This window comes from Saccostrea cucullata, unplaced genomic scaffold, assembly GCF_032062105.1.
Source record: "Saccostrea cucullata isolate Sc308-1 unplaced genomic scaffold, CSIRO_AGI_Scuc_v1 ctg8599, whole genome shotgun sequence".
Lineage (NCBI taxonomy): Eukaryota > Metazoa > Mollusca > Bivalvia > Ostreida > Ostreidae > Saccostrea > Saccostrea cuccullata.
The window spans coordinates 1-20,622 of record NW_026926690.1 but is presented as its reverse complement, the minus strand read 5'-3'; the positions used below and the strand labels follow the sequence as shown (position 1 = coordinate 20,622).

The 20,622-nt window shown below is 33.8% G+C and overlaps 1 protein-coding gene across 2 annotated transcripts; it reads left to right on the top strand.

Annotated features, from left to right (window-relative positions):
- The first annotated feature begins 4,044 nt into the window (after positions 1-4,044).
- Positions 4,045-6,733, top strand: LOC134272430 (uncharacterized). 2 transcript variants are annotated; one of them, XM_062754669.1, is made up of 5 exons: positions 4,045-4,139; positions 5,747-5,905; positions 6,022-6,177; positions 6,314-6,337; positions 6,511-6,733. In XM_062754669.1, the coding sequence occupies exons 1-5, from the start codon at positions 4,061-4,063 to the stop codon at positions 6,648-6,650; spliced, it is 558 nt and encodes a 185-aa protein (XP_062610653.1). In that variant the 5' UTR covers positions 4,045-4,060; the 3' UTR covers positions 6,651-6,733. The 2 variants fall into 2 exon arrangements, 1 of the variants encoding a protein (XP_062610653.1); XR_009993190.1 differs by having other exon boundaries at positions 4,051-4,139; positions 6,011-6,177.
- The last annotated feature ends 13,889 nt before the right edge of the window (positions 6,734-20,622 follow it).

Sequence of the window (20,622 nt, the reverse complement as noted above, 5' to 3'; positions counted from 1 at the left end):
AGTATTATTACCGAACAGTTGTTAAATAGTTTACGTATTTATATAAAAAAAAATTAAACTCTTTGATTCCAGGTAAGGAAAAATAAGCACCATCAAAGTTAAAAATTAAGAGTTTGTAAGTTTGCCACAGATAAATTATATTATCTATTAAAATTTTAATTATCACCAATAAAACACAAAGAAATTAGACACATAAAATTGATACGAATGACCTTGTTTTAGTACCTACTAGTACGAAGCGTTATCAAAAAGTTCGCGAAATATCTCTATATCTACAAAACCACCATTCAGATTAGAAAGCCAAACACAAGTTCTATAAATAGCATATGCTGAAGTTTTCTTCCTTGTTTGTGATGTCACAATCTGAAAATGACGTCATTATTCAGGTACTTTTGACGAAAAATGGTTGTCTCAGTGAAACTCGTTCAACAAACGACTATAATATTTATGGCACATGTATATCTTAGAAATGCCTTTGAAGTAGCGTATAAGAATTTGTTCACAGTTTATTAAATGGCCTCCTATAATTTCAATCAATGATTGGATATCGTTTTAGTGAAGGAAGGCAGGTGGTTAAATATGATACTTGTTATGTTGCCCGGTGAAAGCAAGTTTGAAAAGGGATGTGTTTTTTTAAAGCAATATGCTATCAAAGACCTTCAATTAAAATTTTACACTTTGAAAAATACTTGAATATTTCAACAATAATATAAATATCAAATACCTAAGATATTGTTTACTTTTTTATCACCACTCGTATACTGTGTCAAATAAACATGCATTTACAATTTTCATTACAGAGGAGCAACAGTTGAAAAGGCATGAAATCATTCAGAGTGGGTTAGGAGATTTAATGAATAATTTTTTTTTCTATTTGCCCATATTTTCAAAATTACAAATGTACAAAGTAAAGAGAAAAAATCAACATATAAACATCTTTAAAATGATGTTTGGTGGTCCTTCCAACTCAGGGAAAAATTATTGGGTCCGTATTTATAGGTGAGAAAAAAATTCCTTAAAATTTAAACAGAATTGTTGACGGAAGAAAAAGAAAAAAATATCGTGTAATGGGATGTTAAAAAAATGAGTCGGGCCATTTCTAGGTAGTAGATCGGGAGAGAGGGCAACCAAATATTTTTATAACAAGTGGTCTTATAAAGCTAGTACATGTTCCATCACATACTTAGTAATGCAAATTTTTTTTAATCTTTGACACTATTTTGAAAAACAAACATAGGATTTTCGGGGCGGAGGGGGGGGGGGGGGGGGGGGTTAACACTCACTTTTTTTGCGATGATAGACTAGCATATGAATGGACCTTTCTTTGCAACATTGTGCTCGCTTCTAAATTTCATAGAAAAAACTCATTATATTTTATCAAGCTTCGTATGTTCAATGAGCGAGAGCTTACAACGTTGTTAACATAATGAGACATGATGCTTTTTTGTGTCCAAACATGACCCCATACAATGTGTGGGTCATTGCAAACATTCTAGCTATTTATGTGAGGTGCCTGAAGGAAATCCTATAACTGCCTATTTTTTCTATCTAACTTCTAAACAAAATAGACATAAGTACCAACTTTTCGAATGTAAGACATGTAATTACAATTTATTTTTCATGCACTGCATATTGTTTAACATTTTCAAATTAAATGCTAAGCATCCTCCTTGCAGTGCCCCATTTGAAAATAACTTCTATCGCCACAGAAAAAAGACCCTCCGTAAACACAAATGTTTAGGACATTTTTATCTTTTTTTCTTGAGTTTTAAAGAAACCAACAAATTATCAAGACTTGTTCCATAAAAAATAAATATAATCATGGTAATAAACGGATCTATCCACAGCAGATATATGCACATGTCAACCATGTGCTTAGTGGAATAATATTAACGAGGAATTTCGAGTTGTAAACAGGACAGTTTTTCCCGATTTGCTGGAGTGAGGTTAAAATCGCGTTTTTTCATTAATCAGACGATGCGATGCAACAAATAAAAGTAGTAAGTAATATAACCTGATGATTATTACTTAGTAATTTCTTGTCTTGATGTTATTATGGTCGCATTTATTCTAAAATCATTGTTATTCGAACTCTGTGTGACAGAGGAATGGCGGACGAAATAAACACATGGCCTCAGGAATACACCCATATGAAAAATCAAATTTTCAAGAATTATGGATAATGACAAGAAAAAAACGAAACAAATGGTTGTAGCCATATTATCAATGAATCAAACTAACTCCATTTTCAATGCATTTTTCATCTCATGAATGCTGTAGCTGCGCAGTTCTAACATGATTAATTTTCTTCTAATTAAGACAAAATAAACTTAATTATTTACTAATTTTGGTCTCTAACTGTAGGTAATTAGTGCATTAGCACTTTGAGTAACTTTGAGCTAGTTTAGTAGAGTATTAAGCGCATTCTTGGTATTTCTTAGTTTACAGCAGACTAGATCCAATATGGCTTGTACATCCCCCTTAATGTTATAATTGACGTTCAAAACATGACTCAGAATGTTTCATCTATACAGAAAATTTTACCACTTCAATGCGCTTCATTGTATAAGATCATGGATTTTTAAGATGGGCTGAATTAGCATTTTCCTATTCAACCTCACGCTTAATTAATATCTAATTGTAATGCTAAAATACTATCATTTTGAACCCTTCTTTTACCAGCAGCCTGTAACGCCTGCATTGAGGTGCCGACTGTTTCCTGCTCTTTATTCACGGATGAATGGTAAGTGAGGGAAGCAAGCCCTTAGAACATCCCATGAAATACAATGAAGCGCATGGAAGTGGTGAAACTTCACGTTTGAATGGAACGTTTTGAGCTATCTTTAGAACGTTTATTGTCATATGACGACACGCCCATTTCTTTAGAAAGGAAAAATCGGTCGAAATGGTTCATTTGAATACATGTAGAAAAGGTATTCCATAAATACAATAGCCAATGAAATTGACGGTCTACATAAACAACAAATAAGCACGTGCACGTGTTCGACCGATACATATGTACAATGAACCACTTGACCAATTTTTCCTTCCTAAAGAAATGGGCGTGTCATTGTATGACAATCAACGTTCTAAAGATAGCTGAACACATTCCATTCAAACGGAAAATTTTACCATTTCAATGCGCTTCATTGTATTTGATAGTCCCTAATTCTAGACACATTCGTTAACCAACCTGTATATTTTATCCACCTCCCAACCCTTTATATTTAATTTGTCGCTACAGATCAATGAATGAAACTTGTTTGCTTTGAATTTTATTCCATGGCAGAAAATTAAAAAAAAGTTTATGGATTTGTAGAAACGACTATAAATGAATGGGAGGAATACTAATTATTAAATATACAGGTTAATTACAGAATGTCTAGAATAGGGGAGTATAAGATACTGATAAGATACTATTTGATTGAACAATTCTGGAAAGCGGAGAAATTCTCCCCATCAGTGCACAGAAAATCCTGGGCACCTAAATTGCACCTCATTTGCATTACGTATATATGGGGTCTCTAGCGTTATGGTCAAAGACTAATATATAAAACCATAATGCTATGTACAGTTTTGCAGCTTGACATGACATGAAATTATTAATGGGTAAGAATTGTTGATCTGCACCTTTGTAATATATAAACTCAAAAATTGATAATGGTGCTTGACTTCACTGTTAATTGCTTTATACTGCAATAAATGTATTTTAAGGCCTTGTTTTGTCTGGTGGGTCCGCGTGGTGCAGTGTTTACAGCATGTCGGATGGGTCCGTATCGGGCAGTGTTTACAGTATTTGCTCCAGAGTTGTGTTTATAGTCATATTGATCTTTTCAATACTAAACTGATTTGTGCTTTTTCTTAGCCAATGTGCTCTGGTGAGCGATATGGCTCATGGGCCTCTTCTTCCATATCCGACCAGGTGTCACATGATTTATATTGGAGGTTTTTGTATAGAGTTTCCATAATGTCGGACTGTTATAAAGAGCAAGAAGAAGACAGACCTGGGCATAAGTCAGTCAGATCAAGCCTAAGAAACCCTGGTTTTAAATAAACTGAGATGGTTCTGATGTTGATATGGACTATTATCACACTTTTGGCATCTGTCAACTCGGCTCTGGAAGCTTGTGCAAGAAACGGTACTTCAAAAGCTGGAATTTGTATTAATTTCTTCTTTTTTTTTAAAAAATTGTGCACTATTAATAGTGTAAATTTTAAGGCTATTTCATCGGGAAGTTTTTGAAGGTATTCACTATTCAGAGGTTACAAAATTCTATATAGACTCACCGTAAGTTAGCTGTAATATTTCATTTAACAGGACCATTATTCATGTATTTTGTTTCCGGTTTTTCGTTAGATCAAAGACGTCTTCATTATTAATATTTTCAAGGTGCATATGTATAAAGTTTTCATTTCAATGTTTTCATGAAAACAACTTGATATGAGATCATGGATTTTTAAGATGGGCTGAATTAGCATTTTCCTATTCAAATTCATGCTTAATTAATATCTAATTGTAATGCTAAAATACTATCATTTTGAACCCTTCTTTTACCAACAGCCTGTAATGCCTGCATTGAGGTGCCGACTGTTTCCTGCTTGCGCTTTATTCACGGATGAATGGTGCTTCTCAGTAAGGGAAGCAAGCCCTTAAAACATCCCATGAAATACAATGAAGCGCATTGAAGTGGTAAAACTTCCCGTTTGAATGGAACGTTTTGAGCTATCTTTAGAACGTTTATTGTCATATGACGACACGCCCATTTCTTTAGAAAGAAAAAAAATCGGTCAAATGGTTCATTCGAATACCTGTAGAACAGGTATTCTATAAATATAATAGCCAATCAAACTGACGGTCTACATAAACAACGAATAAGCACGTGCACGTGTTCGACCGAGACATGTTTTGGAAACTCCAATAAACATGAAAAATTCATAATTATGTACAAATTCGTTGCAATACGTGTTTCACAGAAGCTGGAACGCTCTAAATCTCTCTTATAACTTTAAAAATCTTTATTTCGGTGTAACTCGTATTTCTTGTCGTAAAGAGTGGGTTTGCTAAAACATTACGACGAATATTTCTTGTTCGTTTCGAAAGAAATGGGCGTGTCATTCTGTTATATGTTCGTTTCGAAAGAAATGGGCGTGCCATTCTGTTATAATTGACGTTCAAAACATGACTCAGAACGTTTCATCCAAACGAAAAATTTTACCACTTCAATGCACTTCATTGTATTTTCAGGAGTCCAACGGAAACGTGTTGACGCAGGATCCATGGCGTTTTGAGGATTGAATGCTTTTGCTATTCACTGACGTAGAAAATCGGGATGATTTTGTTTACTCCCTTTTTTACCATACTCTGTGATAACTTAACAACACAGCTTTATGATGAACTTGATGACTTTAACTTTTCAATCGTCAACTTCCCTTACTTATGCAGCAATATAACCTTATCACCTGCATACTATTTTGTTTTTTTTATATTTCTCAGTTGATTCTATACGTAAGAGGATGCTGTATTTTCTAAAACAAGGCATAATACTGAGTGACTGACATTTTTCATACAAACTGTAAGGCTGTTATTTATATTCTGAATTGTCGACAGAATTTTTCGTTACTTCCTGATCAAGACAAGGAACACAAGATGGGTGTGACCAGTCGCAGAGGATCCATTGAAATGAACATTTCATCACTGAATTGCAATATGTCCGGATTATTTTTCATATATGTCTTTAATTTTCAGAATGTCGGGATGATTTATACCATTGTCTGGCCGTCAACAAGACGAACAAGGTGTGTCGGGATACAGATAGTTCATGTAGGGCAGACGGAGAACGCTGGGAATTCAAGAAATGCCTGACCTTAGAGTGCCGCAGTCACAGAATATCGGTCATCAATGATAGTATGTTTGCGTTTTCTTACCAGTTGTGTCAGAGAATAAGAAATCGGAGTTGAAAAACAAACTTGCGACTAAAATTAGAAATCGGTTGATCTGAGTTTATTTCAGTTTTATTACAGAGTGTTTGAAAACTGTTAAAGAATGTTTGACATTAACAACTGAAAACCAAATGTGTCGTGACCAGCACGGTAGGTGTAGGGAGAACGGAAGTCGATGGAAACACAGATGCTTTGAGATGATGTGTCAGCAAAACAAAGTGTCAATCATAAATGTCAGTGAGTATGACTTTATCTGTGTGTGGCGGGATATTCAAAAAAGATTATGCAAAAAAGTGCATGGAGTCTTAACAAACCGATAATTGGTCGGAATATTGAATACAACTAAGTATGTAATTTTCTTTTTCCTTTTCAGAATGCTGCATCCGAAATAAAAAAGGTAATCTTTTTTATCTTTTGAAAATTTATTTTCTGTACTATCCATTACCCCCCCGAAAAAAAAGATTGATATAATATTTGATATGTTATTTCAATAGTTATTATACATTATTCATATATGCACAATCCGATACGTTTGATCGTAGTGTTCATTTTATACTTTTTGGTATACAGATGGATGTGTAAGACCGTTAGTTTGCCGTTTGCCAGGGGAGATTTGGACAATTCCAGGCACGGGGACGCACCAGACATGCAAAGTGAGAAAGAATAGAAGGGGACGTTACACATTCCATTATTACACCCCGAAAATATGAAGACATTTGTGCAAGCAAAGTGAAATTAAAATAAGCATCATAAAATAGAGTTGGGTTTCAATTCCAAACGAAAAAGTGCATTAGACCTATAAAGAATTTTATTTTTAACCCAACAGTTGCTCATTACCCTTTTCCTCAGACTACAGCAACCAGTTTCAAGATCAGTATATAAAATATATATGAATAATATTATAGGGTTATTGAACTTATATTTATATAATAGTGTTGCATTATGCATGTACTATGCCTAAATAGTAGGCAGGGTTTGACACATGGTGCACGAGCCGGAGGCGAGTGCACTATGTGTCAAACCCTGCCTACTATTTAGGCATAGTACATGCATAATGCAACACTATTGTTATTATTATGCTGACTGTTGTAATTATTTATGCGGCAATCTATTTGACTTTTTCCTGAAAATATCGGTGCTTAAACAGCGCACTTGCAAGAACTCATTCAAAATATTCATGCTAAAATTGTTTGCATGCTTAGTTATTTTGGTTACTAGTATTTTCTCTAAATAAGTCGGGATTTTCTGTCCCAAAGCAACACATCTTTATTTTCTGTTTTGTTCTTAAGCCTTATTTGTTTGCAGACGTCGATTCTCATTGATAATTTTCTTTTACATCCTTCAATCAAGCGTCATATAAAAAAGCGTTTTAATGACCCTATAAAATCAGTTCATCTAACGATCTGTATGTAATTAGTTTGAAAGTTTGTTGTACACATTAATCTAAAGTTCCTTAGAATAATATAACTGTTTTCAAATAATATTTGTCTATTTTCTCCTTCTTGTGTCAATTGTATAAATTAAGTTTATATATTTAATAAATTTACGACATTTAGTGATCGTCTCTATGGCGTAATCGATAAAGCATCGGGCTGACAATCTTATGGTCGTGAGTTCGATCCCCAACATGTGCATGGAAGAATTTTATTCAGAAAACTAGGAGACTTATTGTTCACAGAACAATAAGAGGTCTTTCCACCTTCTTGAATTTCAAATTTGTTTTATATCTGTCTCCTTGAAATCAAATTCCATGGAAAAGAAACCTAAATTGTCTTAATGAATAGAAAAAATAAAAATTTAAAAAAAAAATAGGATGACCTTGAACTTTGACCTTGAAAAATCTTCAAGGTCAAAGGTCAAGGGTCACAATGCAATTGACCGCATGCTTCTACGACTTATAGTTTTCAAGTTATAAGGTTTAATAGTAAGTACAAAGAAGTTAAAGGGCAATAACTCATATAAGGGGTCATCAGATCCTTTCGCTCTTATACAGTGAAGTTAGGCGTAAACACCCTTAAGACATAAGTGAAAGTTTGGTGTCTCTACGGTCTATGATTTCGGAGGAGTAGCGATAACAAGGTTTTTAGCACAAGGGGCAATAAATTTTAAAGGGGATAATGTTAGGGGACAAGAATGAAATCTTTGAAACAGTTTCAAGAGTCCATATAAATGATGCATAGACATTATGTATATGTTGAAAGACAAAAGAGATATAAAATGAGCTAAATTTCTCATTTTTGGAATGACATTGACCTTTGACCTTTACATGGATTTTAAGGTCAAAGGTCAATGAATTTTATTCAGTTGGTCCCATGTCTCTACAACTTGTTGTTTTAAAAAAAATTAATTATTTGTAAAATTTAAAAAGTTTCAGGGGCAATTACTCATGGAAGGGGTCTTTGGATCCTTTCGCATTGAATACATGAAGAGTCCTCTCAATTAGTCAAAGACTTTAGTGAAGGTTTCATATCTCTACGGCTTATGGTTTCGGAGAAGTAGCGATAACAAGCATTTCTTGTGAAAGGGGCAATAACTTCGAAAGTGGTCAAGGTTCATTTACGCAGGGTCAACTGCAATAATCTTTTACGGAGTACATTCTTATGGACTATAAATCTCTTTGATATATCTTGAAACTCAAAATCACACGGCGGAAAAATAAGAAGAATAACTAGGAGACTTATTGTTCAAAGAACAATAAGAGGTCTTTCCAGCTTTTTAAGTGTTTCCGTGTCATTTGGGTTGAAAAAAAGAAGAAAAACGCCAATTAAAAAAAAAAAAAAAAAAAAATTAAAAAGTGCTGCCAGCAGGATTCGAACTGTGGACCCTCAGATTGCAAGGCGAACGCTCTATGCACTACGCCACAGCCTCCGATGAAGTTGGTTTCCGTAAACTAACAGTGTAGAAAAAAAGGAAGAAATGAAAACACGTGGATTTAAATAAAAATAGAAACGCGTGAAGTTTTAAATAGTACAGAAACACGTGTATTTATTTGTTTGTGATAGAACATAGGGAGGAATAATGAATAGTTCTAAGAAAAACGATTGGTGGATATTGAAAATGGAGATTTCCTGTAAAAAAAAAAAAATTCGAGTTTGTTTATAGTTTGAATAGATTGAGTTAATCATACAGAGCTTAAGATACATTCGAACCTCCGTGTCGGCACTGTGTTTACAATTTGTGAAAATATAGGCACGTTTGTTTTGACAGATATGGTGAACTCATAGGTTAGATTAAATAATCATCTCTATTTGGATTGAATTAATAGTTATGAGCATAAATTAAACTTGAAACATGCATTTCATGAAGAAAACGGTGTCAGCGAGAGCGTGGAAATTTATTTGATAGAAAAAATCCCTATTTTCGAGATTCATCCGATTAATATTAAATCTAAATAAATTTCAAATAAATTCCACATTCTAAAGAGAGCAAGAATACTTGGTATTAAAATGTCGTATTAGAGCAGGAGAATCAAATGCTATTAACAAAAATTGAAGAAATAGCCAAGGCAAGCTTTAATTAATTTTTATGCTCATCAGCACTTAAATTTTAGACAGAAAAAAAAATGTAGTTTTCGCCGATATTGAATAGAATTTCATTATACTTAAGAGACTCACCGTAAAACTCTCAGGACACTTTCTTTGAAGTGTCTTCTACATTTTAATCTGAATTTCATGTCGATGTGTGATCTCCTTTAAGCTGTACAAAATTTGTTTATGTCACTATTGATTTTTTTTTTTTTGAGAAAGAAGGGGGGGGGGGGGATATAAGCATTTGTTTAAGAGAGAGTTGTAAATACCTCCAAGACCTTAAGCATGATTGTGACCTTTGGGTCAATGGGGTCAAAGGTCAAGGTCATTCATCAAGGTCAAAGGTCAAGGTCATCAAAAAAAAAAACCCACTTACAGACTTGAGTTTTACACTTGAAGCTGAATCTAGGTAAAGGTTATGAATACATGTATACCTTTTTAACTTTTGAGAAAAGGTCAAGGTCTAAGGTCAAGGTCAAATATCAAGGTCAAAGGTCAAGGTCATTTTATTAAAAACCCGTAAATAAGCAATTTTGATACTTCCCAATGACCTTGACCTTTGACCTTGACCTAATCTTCAAGGTCAAAGGTCAAAAGATCTGATGCAGTTGGACCCATGTCTTTACGACTTGTCGTTAAGAAGTTTTTACTTCTTCGTAAACATCATAAACTTGCAGGGGCAATAACTACTTAAAACGGTTTACGAATTCTTTCGCACTAATAGAATGAGAAGTGTACTAAATTAGTCGCAGACATTGTTGAAGGTTTTGTACCTCTACGGTTTACGGTTTCGGAGGAGTAGCGATAACAAGGGTTTACACTGAAAGGGGCACTAACTTTTAGAGGGTTCAGTCTTAGGGGACTAGCATGGAATCTCTGAAATGGGTTTAAGAGTACATACTAAAAATACAAAGATGTTTAGAATTTGGTTAAGAACAAAAGAGCTATAAAAAATGCTTAATTTTACATATTTTGAATGACCTTGACCTTTGACCTTGACCTAGATTTTAAGGTCAAAGGTCAAGAAATCTTTTGCAGTTGGTCCCATGTCTCTACGCCTTGTCGTTTAAGAAAAGATCTTGATATTCGTAAACGTTGCAAACATTCAGGGGCAATAATTCAATCTAGGAGTTTACGAATCCTTTCGCAATGTTTGATTGGAGAGTCTACTAAATCAGTCTTAAACATTAATAAAGGTTTGGAATCTCTGCGGTTTATGGTTTTGGAGGAGTAGCGATAACAAGCTTTTATTGCAAAAGGGGTCGTAACTCTGAAAGGGGTCAAAGCTCATATACGCAGGGTCAACTGCTAAAATCTTTTACGGAGTACATTCTTGTTGACTAAAAATCTTTTCGATAAATCTTGAAACTCAAAATCACACGGCGGAAAAATAATAAAAAAGAAAAAAAAAACAGAAGAAAATCAATAGGTCTTTCCAGAGAAAGCTGGAAAGACCTAATAAGAAACAGAAGAATACCAATAGGTCTTTCCACGGAAAGGTGGAAAGACCTAATAAAGCCGTGCACTATTTCGGCATAGTATGCTTACGCTATATAAATCCTTAGACCACTATGCGAGAATAGTAGGGTATGGGTTATATAGAGACAAACTGACAGGAAGCATAATAATGGTGAATACTGGCACAAGTTGGCTGTATAAATGCACGAGATTGCGAGTGCATTTGTACAGCCAACGAGTGCCAATATAATTATTCACCAATATAATTTTAATAACTCCTTTATTATATAGCTAAAACATTTCCTCATAATTTATAATAATTATTCCAACTTAAAAAACTCGAATGATTTTTTTTAGTATCGGTATTCAAATTAACGACTGTCCTGTAAGTGATCAATATCGCATCATTCCGATGACCCAACCGAGCGTTATGATTTGCTTATTTAGGTTTTAATGCGTCTAATTAGAATACAGTGTACGTACTAAATTTTTAATAAATAATTTCATTTTTGTGTATTAAAAAAATAAAATAAACACATCTTACCTAGATGCCACATCCTTTCTTTAATTTAGCTCTGAGAATTTGACCAGGCGACTTTTTTTGTTTATAAGAGGCGTTCGATATTGAACGCTCGTATTCGGAATGTTTAGGGCATACTCGTATACGTAACACAAACTCACCGTTCAAGAAAACTTCAAGATAATGAACGCTAAAATTCTCTAGATTTTTGGTGGTATTTTATTTGAGACTATTTATTAGCTTTATAATAAATAAAGATATTCGTATTTTAGCAACATATGCCACGGTTTGGTTGAAGCGTTCCGGGATGGAAATATTCTCTTAGAGGGAGAATTGCCAGCACTAATCCATTGATAAATATAGAGATAACGAACAGTATTCAAGATCAAAGGCTATCTAAACAATACAAATCGGGAACAGTGCAAAGACGAACCTCCATAAAACATCAGTGATGGGATCAGGTGCCATGGAGGACTGAGCAGCCCCTGTAGACCGACCACACCCGCCACGTGCGTTCCTTGTCAAAAAATTGAAAAAAAAGTATACAACTGTGTGTGAATAATTATCTATAATAATAAGTTGCATTTTTTGACAGGCTCATTGTATTAACCAAAAATTTGTGAAATTAAGACTTCGAATGAGACAGTTGATTTCCTTGTTTCATCAACATGTTGTCATTAGCTAGTCCATTTTATAATTTTTTCTTACGTAGGGCATGCTCTTATACGCATTGAAAATCAAATGAGAGACATTATTAACTCCATGTGTTTGCAAGAATATATTGCTGCATAAGTAAGAGAAGTTGATGAATGAAAAGTCATCACGTTTATCATAAAGCTTTGTTGTATCCACATATGAAATGTAGGTACCAGACTTTGTGGTGTCATTGTTTCAAGTTCGCTTGGATATAGCGAGCTGACTTCATTGTGAATGGAAGTAACTAGTATTTTGTTACATGATAACACATCGTCAATATATCGTAATGTTGAGTTGAAGGTCACAGCAAGTGTTTTCTTCTTCTCATGTAGAAGTTTATTAATATTTTTTTCTTATGAAGATAAAAATTGGCCTGCCGATAACGAGATGCAGTTTGTACCCATTTTTAAACGGCGCGACTGTTAGTGAGGGCGGAGTCGTCAAGAGAGCATTGCTTCATTTTATTGTTTGATGATATCAGTGTTATTGAAACCAAACTTCAGTGTTCACTGTATACTAAAGAAACCCTTGTTTCTTTTTAGTATATATTGGGATATGTCATTTTTAAAGCGTGCATAAAATCGAATTTTCGTGATATTCTAGTGTATATGAAGCAGAAAGGTTTACAAAAAAACTAAAAATTAACACTACACACTGAAAAAAAATATTACGAGCATAGTTCGATTTTCCTCGACAATACATTATATAGTGCCTATGACCAGTAGGGGTTAAAGATAATGTTAATTTTGTATTAAAATCAAAATATTTGGCAAGAGTTACGGTCGCACAAATAGCTGCATGAAATTAAAAAGCTGCACAAAATCATGCGCACTCGAATTAGACTCGGCCTCGTTAAAATAAGTTTTTATAATACTGCGATGCATTTTAAAAGAATCCCTTTTTTGACCTTGCACTAGCTAGCTTGAGTGTAGAGTTTCAGTAACATTTTTATTACAGATTGTGTGAAACCGTTTGTATGTCGCTTTCCTGGAGAGATATAAAAAATCCCGGGAAAAGAAACGCTCCAGACATGCAAAATAGTAAAGAACAAAATGGGACGTTATGTTTTCCATTATTTCGAACCAAAAATATGAACATTTTGGTAAAAGCAAATATTTGAATATTAATGATCTTGCTGTCTTTAAATCTTATAAATGAAAATGTGCCAAAATATTTACCATGTTCTGTGATTTAAAATCGTAATATTATAGCATTAAAATCAATTTTGGAATGGTACCAGAGATGGCGAATGTAGACTGACATAATAAAAATATCCATGCTGATTTGCCAAAGGATATTTTAATCATGCCAGGTTACATTATATTCAAAGTACAGTCTGACTTACAGTACAGTCTTAGAACAGTTTGAGTTAAAGTACAGTCTGAGTTACTGTATAGTCTGTTCAAATTACCTTACAGTCTGAGTTACATTACAGTCTGAATTACATTACAGTCTGAATTACATTACAGCCTGAGTTAAATAACATTCATACAGTCTGAGTTACATAACACTGTGAGTAACATTACAGGCTGAGTTACATTACAGTCTGAGTTTCATTACAGTCTGAGTTTCATTACAGTCTGAGTACAGTCTGAATTACATAACAGTCGGAGTTACATAACAGTCTGCGTACAGTCTGAGTTACATTACCGTGTGAGTATCATTACAGTCTGAGTTACATAACAGTCTGAGTTACATAACAATATGCGTACAGTCTGAGTTACATTACAGTGTGAGTAACATCACAGGCTGAGTTACATAACAGTCTGAGTACAGTCTGAGTAACATAACAGTCGGAGTTACATAACAGTCTGCGTTCAGTCTGAGTTACATTACAGTCTGAGTTTCATTACAGTTTGAGTTACATAACAGTCTGAGTTACATAACAGTCTGAGTTATTTTACAGTCTGGGTTACATTACAGTCTGAGTAGCATAATAGTCTGCATGCAGTCGGAGTTACATAACAGTCTGATTACATTACAGTCTGAGAAACATTATAGTCTGAGTACAGTCTGAGTTACATTACAGTATGAGTACAATCTGAGTTGCATTACAGTCTGAGTTACATTACAGTCTGAGTTACATTACAGTCTGAGTTACATTACAGTCTGAGTTACATTAATGAGTTACATTTCAGTCTAAGTACCATCTCAGTTACATTACAGTCTGGGTTACATTACAAGTGACATTAGAGTCTGAGTTACATTACAGTCTGCGTACAGTCTGAGTTACATGACAGTGTGATTACATTACAGTCTGAGTTACATAAAAGTCTGAGTTACGATACAGTCTGATTTACCTTACAATGTGAGTAACATTACAGTCTGTGTTACAGTACAGACTGATTTACATTACAGTGTGAGTAACGTTAAAGTTTGAGTTTCATTACAGTCTGAGTTGCACAACAGTCTGATTACATTACAGCCTGAGAAACATTACAGTGTGAGTTACATTACAGTCTGAGTTATATTACAGTCTGCGCACAATCTGAGTTACATTACAATCTGCGGACAATCCGAGTTACATTACAGTATGAGTAACATAACAGTCTGAGTATTGTCTGAGTTACATAACAGAGTGAGTTACATGACAGTCTGAGATGCAATACAGCCTGAGTTACATTACAGTCTGAGTTATATTATATTACAGTATGAGTTACATTACAGTCTGAGTATAGTATGAGTTACAATGTACACAACCTTTTACAAAAGGGACTGCCGATGCAACTGTGACAACAGACGACACACTTGTTTTTCGCTATGACTGAATGATATCATTTTGATTATTTATAACATTCATTTACTTTCATTTAAATCCCGATTTGATCTTACCTATTTTTTTTTTAAATATATAACTATGAATTCTTATAAAAACAAAATAAGAACAGAAAGTTAAATTTCAGTACTTTTTCAAGAAAAAATGGCCAAACTGAGCGTATAGAATAAAAACTGCTACTCCACGGTCACATTTCTTGTTGTATATGATTAATTTAGGCTCTCTAGAGTTGGATTCAGTAGTTGTCGTATAGCAACTGCTATACATACGACCAATATGAACAGCCAAAAAAATGTTTACCGAAATTTGAAGCTTATTTTAAAAGATGCAACAAAATTTATTTTCTATCAAACTTTGTATTTATTTATTGCTTCCCATTGCCATATTTCGTTTTAAATCTGTTGTCATTGTTTGACTCGTCATCTCATGAAAAAAACCACATAAGGCAGCTATGGCGTTCCATACCTGTGCATGTATGCCGATATGATGTATATATGGCACGCCAAATTCACAAAAATGAGCTAAACATAGTTTCACAGTCGATAAACTAGGTTTATCGGTTGTAAACTATAGTTTACGGACTGTAAACTATAGTTAACGACGTTAGTCTATATTTTACATCCGTAAACCATAGTTAACGAGATAATCTATGTTTCACAACCGTAAACTATACTTAACACCGAAAACTATCATTTGCGATTGCAAAACATAGACTATCAGATAAATACAGTTTCACGATTTGTAAACTATAGTTTACAAACCGTTAACTATAGTTAACGATCTGATGAATATAGTTTCACGATTTGTGAAACTATGATTAACAACTCTTCACTATAGTTTACGATTGTAAAACTATAGTTTACAAACGTGAATCTAAGTTTATCAACAAAATCTATTGTTAACGCTTATTACAGACAGATAAACTTAGATTATCATTCGTAAACTATAGTTAACAACCGTTAAATATAGTTTTACAGATGAAAACTATACTTAACGAATCGTTAACTATAGTTTACGTTTTGTAAACTATAGTTTACAGTCGATAAACCTAGTTTATCAAATTTGAAACTAGGTTTATCTCATTTTTGTGAATTTGGCGTGCCATATGTATATGATCATTTTGCAATTCGAGCTTAAATTCAAGCCGGTTTTCCCTTGTTTGATAATTTACATATTAAAATGCGTAATTCAATTAAGGAGGTTATATAAACAGTTTTATATATGTGTTTCCCATTCTCTATACACCTAAAAAGGTAAGTTTAAATCAAGGTTGCTAAAATCTGTGAAATTCAATTGATAATTTGGTATGATATAATTAATATCTTTAATTGATGAATATTTGTTTTAAAAAGTTGTCTGACTAAATATAAGAAGGACCCGATAAAAATTGGGTAAAATGAGATAGCCTTTACGTATATTGATAAACTTTTAGATTATATTTTCAAATATCCATTTTTAATAATTGAAAGCAATTTCCAGACAAAAATCAAAATAGAAAGGAGTGTTTATATTTCGAATTTTATTGACAGATATTTTTTTTGCATATTCTAGCGCAGTCTACTGAATATGCACCGTTATCGCATGCGCACTTTAATTACGTAATCTACTGCGGTATTGCAACCCTTAGTTCTTCGTCTCGAGGTAGAGAAAAGCTGAGAAATAAGAACGCTAATACTGTTGAAAGTTGTATTTAAAATGCAATTGTGCGTTGTTTGAACTTGTTTTATTTAGCATTTGCGTGTACTATTAAAATGCAATTGTGCGTTGTTTTATTTAAGCATTTGCATGTACTATTGAATTAATTCCAACGCACCCAAATTTTTCCACAGTAAACTACACTTTAAATTTGTTATGTCATCCTTGCACACAGTCAGATTCTGCGATGTATTGAGTTATCAAGATTTTATAATAGCTGTGATATTCTTATAATAGCACCATGATCTTGTTTAGGAAACTAATAAGTCTACTATTTTTTAAATTTAATAGTCGATAGTATTTTTCGAACACCTGTTGACATTCCAAGCATTGAAGGCAAGTAAAGCAAAAGTCTGTAGTCATTCCGATTTTAAAATCATTCCCGACATATGACCACATGAATATGTTTGACTAATTTCTAATTTTTGAATGCAGATTCGCCATGTATTCAGGAAGGTTCGTACATCGGGTTTTCGATGAACTGAATACAGAAGATAAAGCAAGATATATTGCAAGAGAAATAATGGACTACTTTAAATCGCCACCACTGGAACAACACCGTGAAGGAGCTCTTGTTGTCATCATTATAACAATTCTAGCTAACATCTTTTTGTTCGTTGCTATTTTAGTCACAAAAAATATTAAAAAATCTTCTAATGTATTGGAATTAGCCAGAGGATTATCCGAAGTGCTACTTTTAGTATCAATTACCTTACAAAGTACGAGGAACACAGTCAATACCAAAGAAATACCAATGGCTGTGTCGGGATTCGTTCTCTTCTGGTTATTTTCTTTGTGGTCCGTGTGCTTTGGTCTGATAAAGGCTTTTACGGGATTTCTGCATTTTACGGGAAAACCTTTATTCTCGCGTTCTTTTTGGATGAAAATCTCGATCGTTTTCGTCATCTCGACCTTTCTGGCATTAATTATATTGTTCGTCGTGTATGTCGTTGAGGCTATCGCTTTTGTTGTTTTGGTATGCATAGTTTACTATCTACCTTTAGTGGGAATGTGGATTCTCGATGGGTTGAGGATCCTTCATCTTAGAAATCGTGAAAACAAAAACGAAACAATCGAAATGGATAAGATACCCAGAGATGATCCAAATGGCCGAGTACTGAGGTTGTCGAATCCAGAAGTACAGTTAAATAGACCAATGTTAAATTTTATAGTAATATTGTACAGCCTTTGTCATACAGTTGCCCTTGCTGTGGTGTCCGTGATAATTGCACGAATTGCCAGTCAGTGGATGTACTACAGACCCCCGTCGTTGCCGTTGCGTAAAAGACCCCATTGGAAATAAGCCATTAGCTATCATGGGTTATCTCTTTCGGGAAAAGAGATATCTCTAAACGTTAAAGAGATATCTCTTTCACCTTGAGAGATATCTCTTTTACTTTTGGAGATATCTCTTTTACTTTTGGAGATATCTCTCCAAGTTAAAGAGATATCTCTTGAAATAAAAGAGATATCTTTCTTAGTTTATCTTAAGCGATATCTTTGAAAGTGAAAGAGATATCTTTCAAACGTGTCTAAAACAGATATCTCTCAAGCACAAAGAGATATCTCTTTGTTGCAAAGAGATATCTCTCTTCATATTTATTTATTTAAATTCCATTTCAAATGAATTCTCCCTTACCGGAAGTAAACTTTTTATTGACGGAAATACTCAAATTAAAAATAGTTGATTATTTCATAAGCTGAGAAAATTCGGTCCATTGCATTTGAGATTATATATATATATGCTTACTTTCGTTTTCCTAAATATTAAACTTTTAGCATTTTTATCAACAAAGTTACCATTATTATTTGATGTTTCTAGTAAAGGATTTATAGCATTTTTGTCTACAGTACATGTATTATTCTGTGTAATTGCTAATTGCTCAGTCTTTTTTCTTTCGTTTTAAAGTGGAGAATTAATTATTCTATTTTAAGCATCACTGGCAAAGAGATATCTCCTTCATTAAAAGAGATATCTCTTTACCTCATAAAGATATCTCTTTTGAAAATCTAAAGAGATATCTCTCTAACTCCTATATATCTCTTTTAACCTTGTTAAAGAGATATCTCTCTCGCTTAAAAGATATCTCTCTCGCTTAAAGAGATATCTCTCTCTAGCTTATAAAGATATCTCTCTAAGTAAAAGAGATATCTCTCTCACAAAAAGAGATATCTCTTTTGATTAAAGAGATATCTCTTTAAGGTATAAAGATATCCCTTTTAGTAAAAAAGATACCTCTACAAGCTAAAGAGATATCTCTATATGCTAGAGAGATATCTCTCTTATTGAGAGAAAATTTTTATTTCATGAATAAATAGTAGAAGGGCTTGCCATACCTAAAGCTTATGAAAGAATATAAGCGTTAGGCTTATAATAATTTTTATGAATTTTGATACAATGTTGCACATCTCACTTTATTTCGTTTTTAGGTGGAGTTAGTCTAAAAGTTGTTGTAAATCAGAAATGTGGATGCTTTCAACTCACTCTGACTTTAAGAATTCTCTTTTACAATACAATTACAGATGGACTCAACAATTTTGCAGAAGAATTCAAGCCTGTAGTCTAGGTCCTTTACTGATGAGTGTTGTTCTTTTTTTTACTTAAATCATATCTATAATAAGATCGATTCCAAATACAAAGGAACTGAAACATCAGAATTAAGCACACACTCGTCATCATTCTCACATCCGGGGCCGAACGGTATAAAAGAGTGGACCCAGGATCCATCCCTGATGTTGATAGAATGACATGTAATTACCTGTAAACCATAAGAGTTTGCCTGTTAGTCTGGAATCATAATCTTTGCAAATGAAATAACCATGCGATGAAATTGGTGGTGGCTTTTGTACGTAGACACGATTTGGTTTAGGATGAGTAATAATGCATAACGAAATGTGAAGTTTTGTTCTGAATATAGAAATGACATGACCAGATTGATATGCATGTACTTTAAAAACTGTTTAGCGCGTGCTTTGTATATTTTTTTTTAATTTTGTATATTCAATAAACATTCAAAACATTACCAAGTCTTTTCTTGATTAATCTTGAATAAAGAGATGCATGGAGAATTGAAGATAACAAACAGTGAACGAAAAAAAACTAAAAACAAAACAAAACAGGACATAAAACATGGACCCTGGAAATTCCGGAGGCGGGATCAGGTGCCTAGGAGGAGTAAGCTTCCCATGTAGACCGGACTCGAACCCTCATAAGGCCAATGCATTTATCGGGTATACGAAATATCCCATAGTCAAAGAAGATGAAGAAATATGATAACAGGCATCTAACTGAAAAGGTTTACACTATTATGCATCTCTAAAAAGATACAGTACTTATAACCCCATCCCTTTTTATGTTTTTATGTTTTTGTTGTTTTTTTTTTTGTTTAACTTCCCTTTTCGAGAATTGTTCACTTATATTGAGACAGCATCACTTGCCGACCTATACCAATCACTCGGAAGCCAATGAACAGTAAGCCTATGGATCTTTTCGTGCCAGCACCTTCTGCCACACGGAACTTCGGTTTATATGGTCTCATCCGAAGGATCTGCCTCCATGTCCCACAGTGGGATTCGAACCTGCGACGTAACGATCAACTCCTTTCTCTGCGACTCTAGAACACGCTCTAACCGCTGCTTCTTTTTAGCATGTCTCCTTCGTGGACCGCATATTTTTGCATAAGTATTTTAAAAAATCCTTGAAGTGCACATAAGATTTTAGTTATATAATTTCAGCCATGAATTTCTGTGAATATCGGTACACTCCCTTCGAACCTACAAGGTTAAAACAACTGTTTAAATGAGGTGTTCCATTTTGTTTTCTCCCAACCACACTCCTTTGAGAGGGGTTGGACAATCAAAGTCATCTCACCTTCTTATACAATTTTCAACTCAAAAAATCAAATTAAACTAGTGCTAATTGTAACGGGGACCGTTACAGATGTTCCCCAAACACTCCCCAACTCCCTTTTGGTGCCATATTCCCTGTAATCTCTATCAAATAAGAAATA

Coding starts and splice junctions, on each gene's coding strand:
- LOC134272430 (XM_062754669.1), top strand. CDS start 4,061: ATGGTTCTGATGTTGATATGGACTATTATCACACTTTTGGCATCTGTC. Junction 5,906..6,021: donor AATATCGGTCATCAATGATA/GTATGTTTGCGT, acceptor GTTTTATTACAG/AGTGTTTGAAAACTGTTAAA. Junction 6,338..6,510: donor CTGCATCCGAAATAAAAAAG/GTAATCTTTTTT, acceptor TTTGGTATACAG/ATGGATGTGTAAGACCGTTA.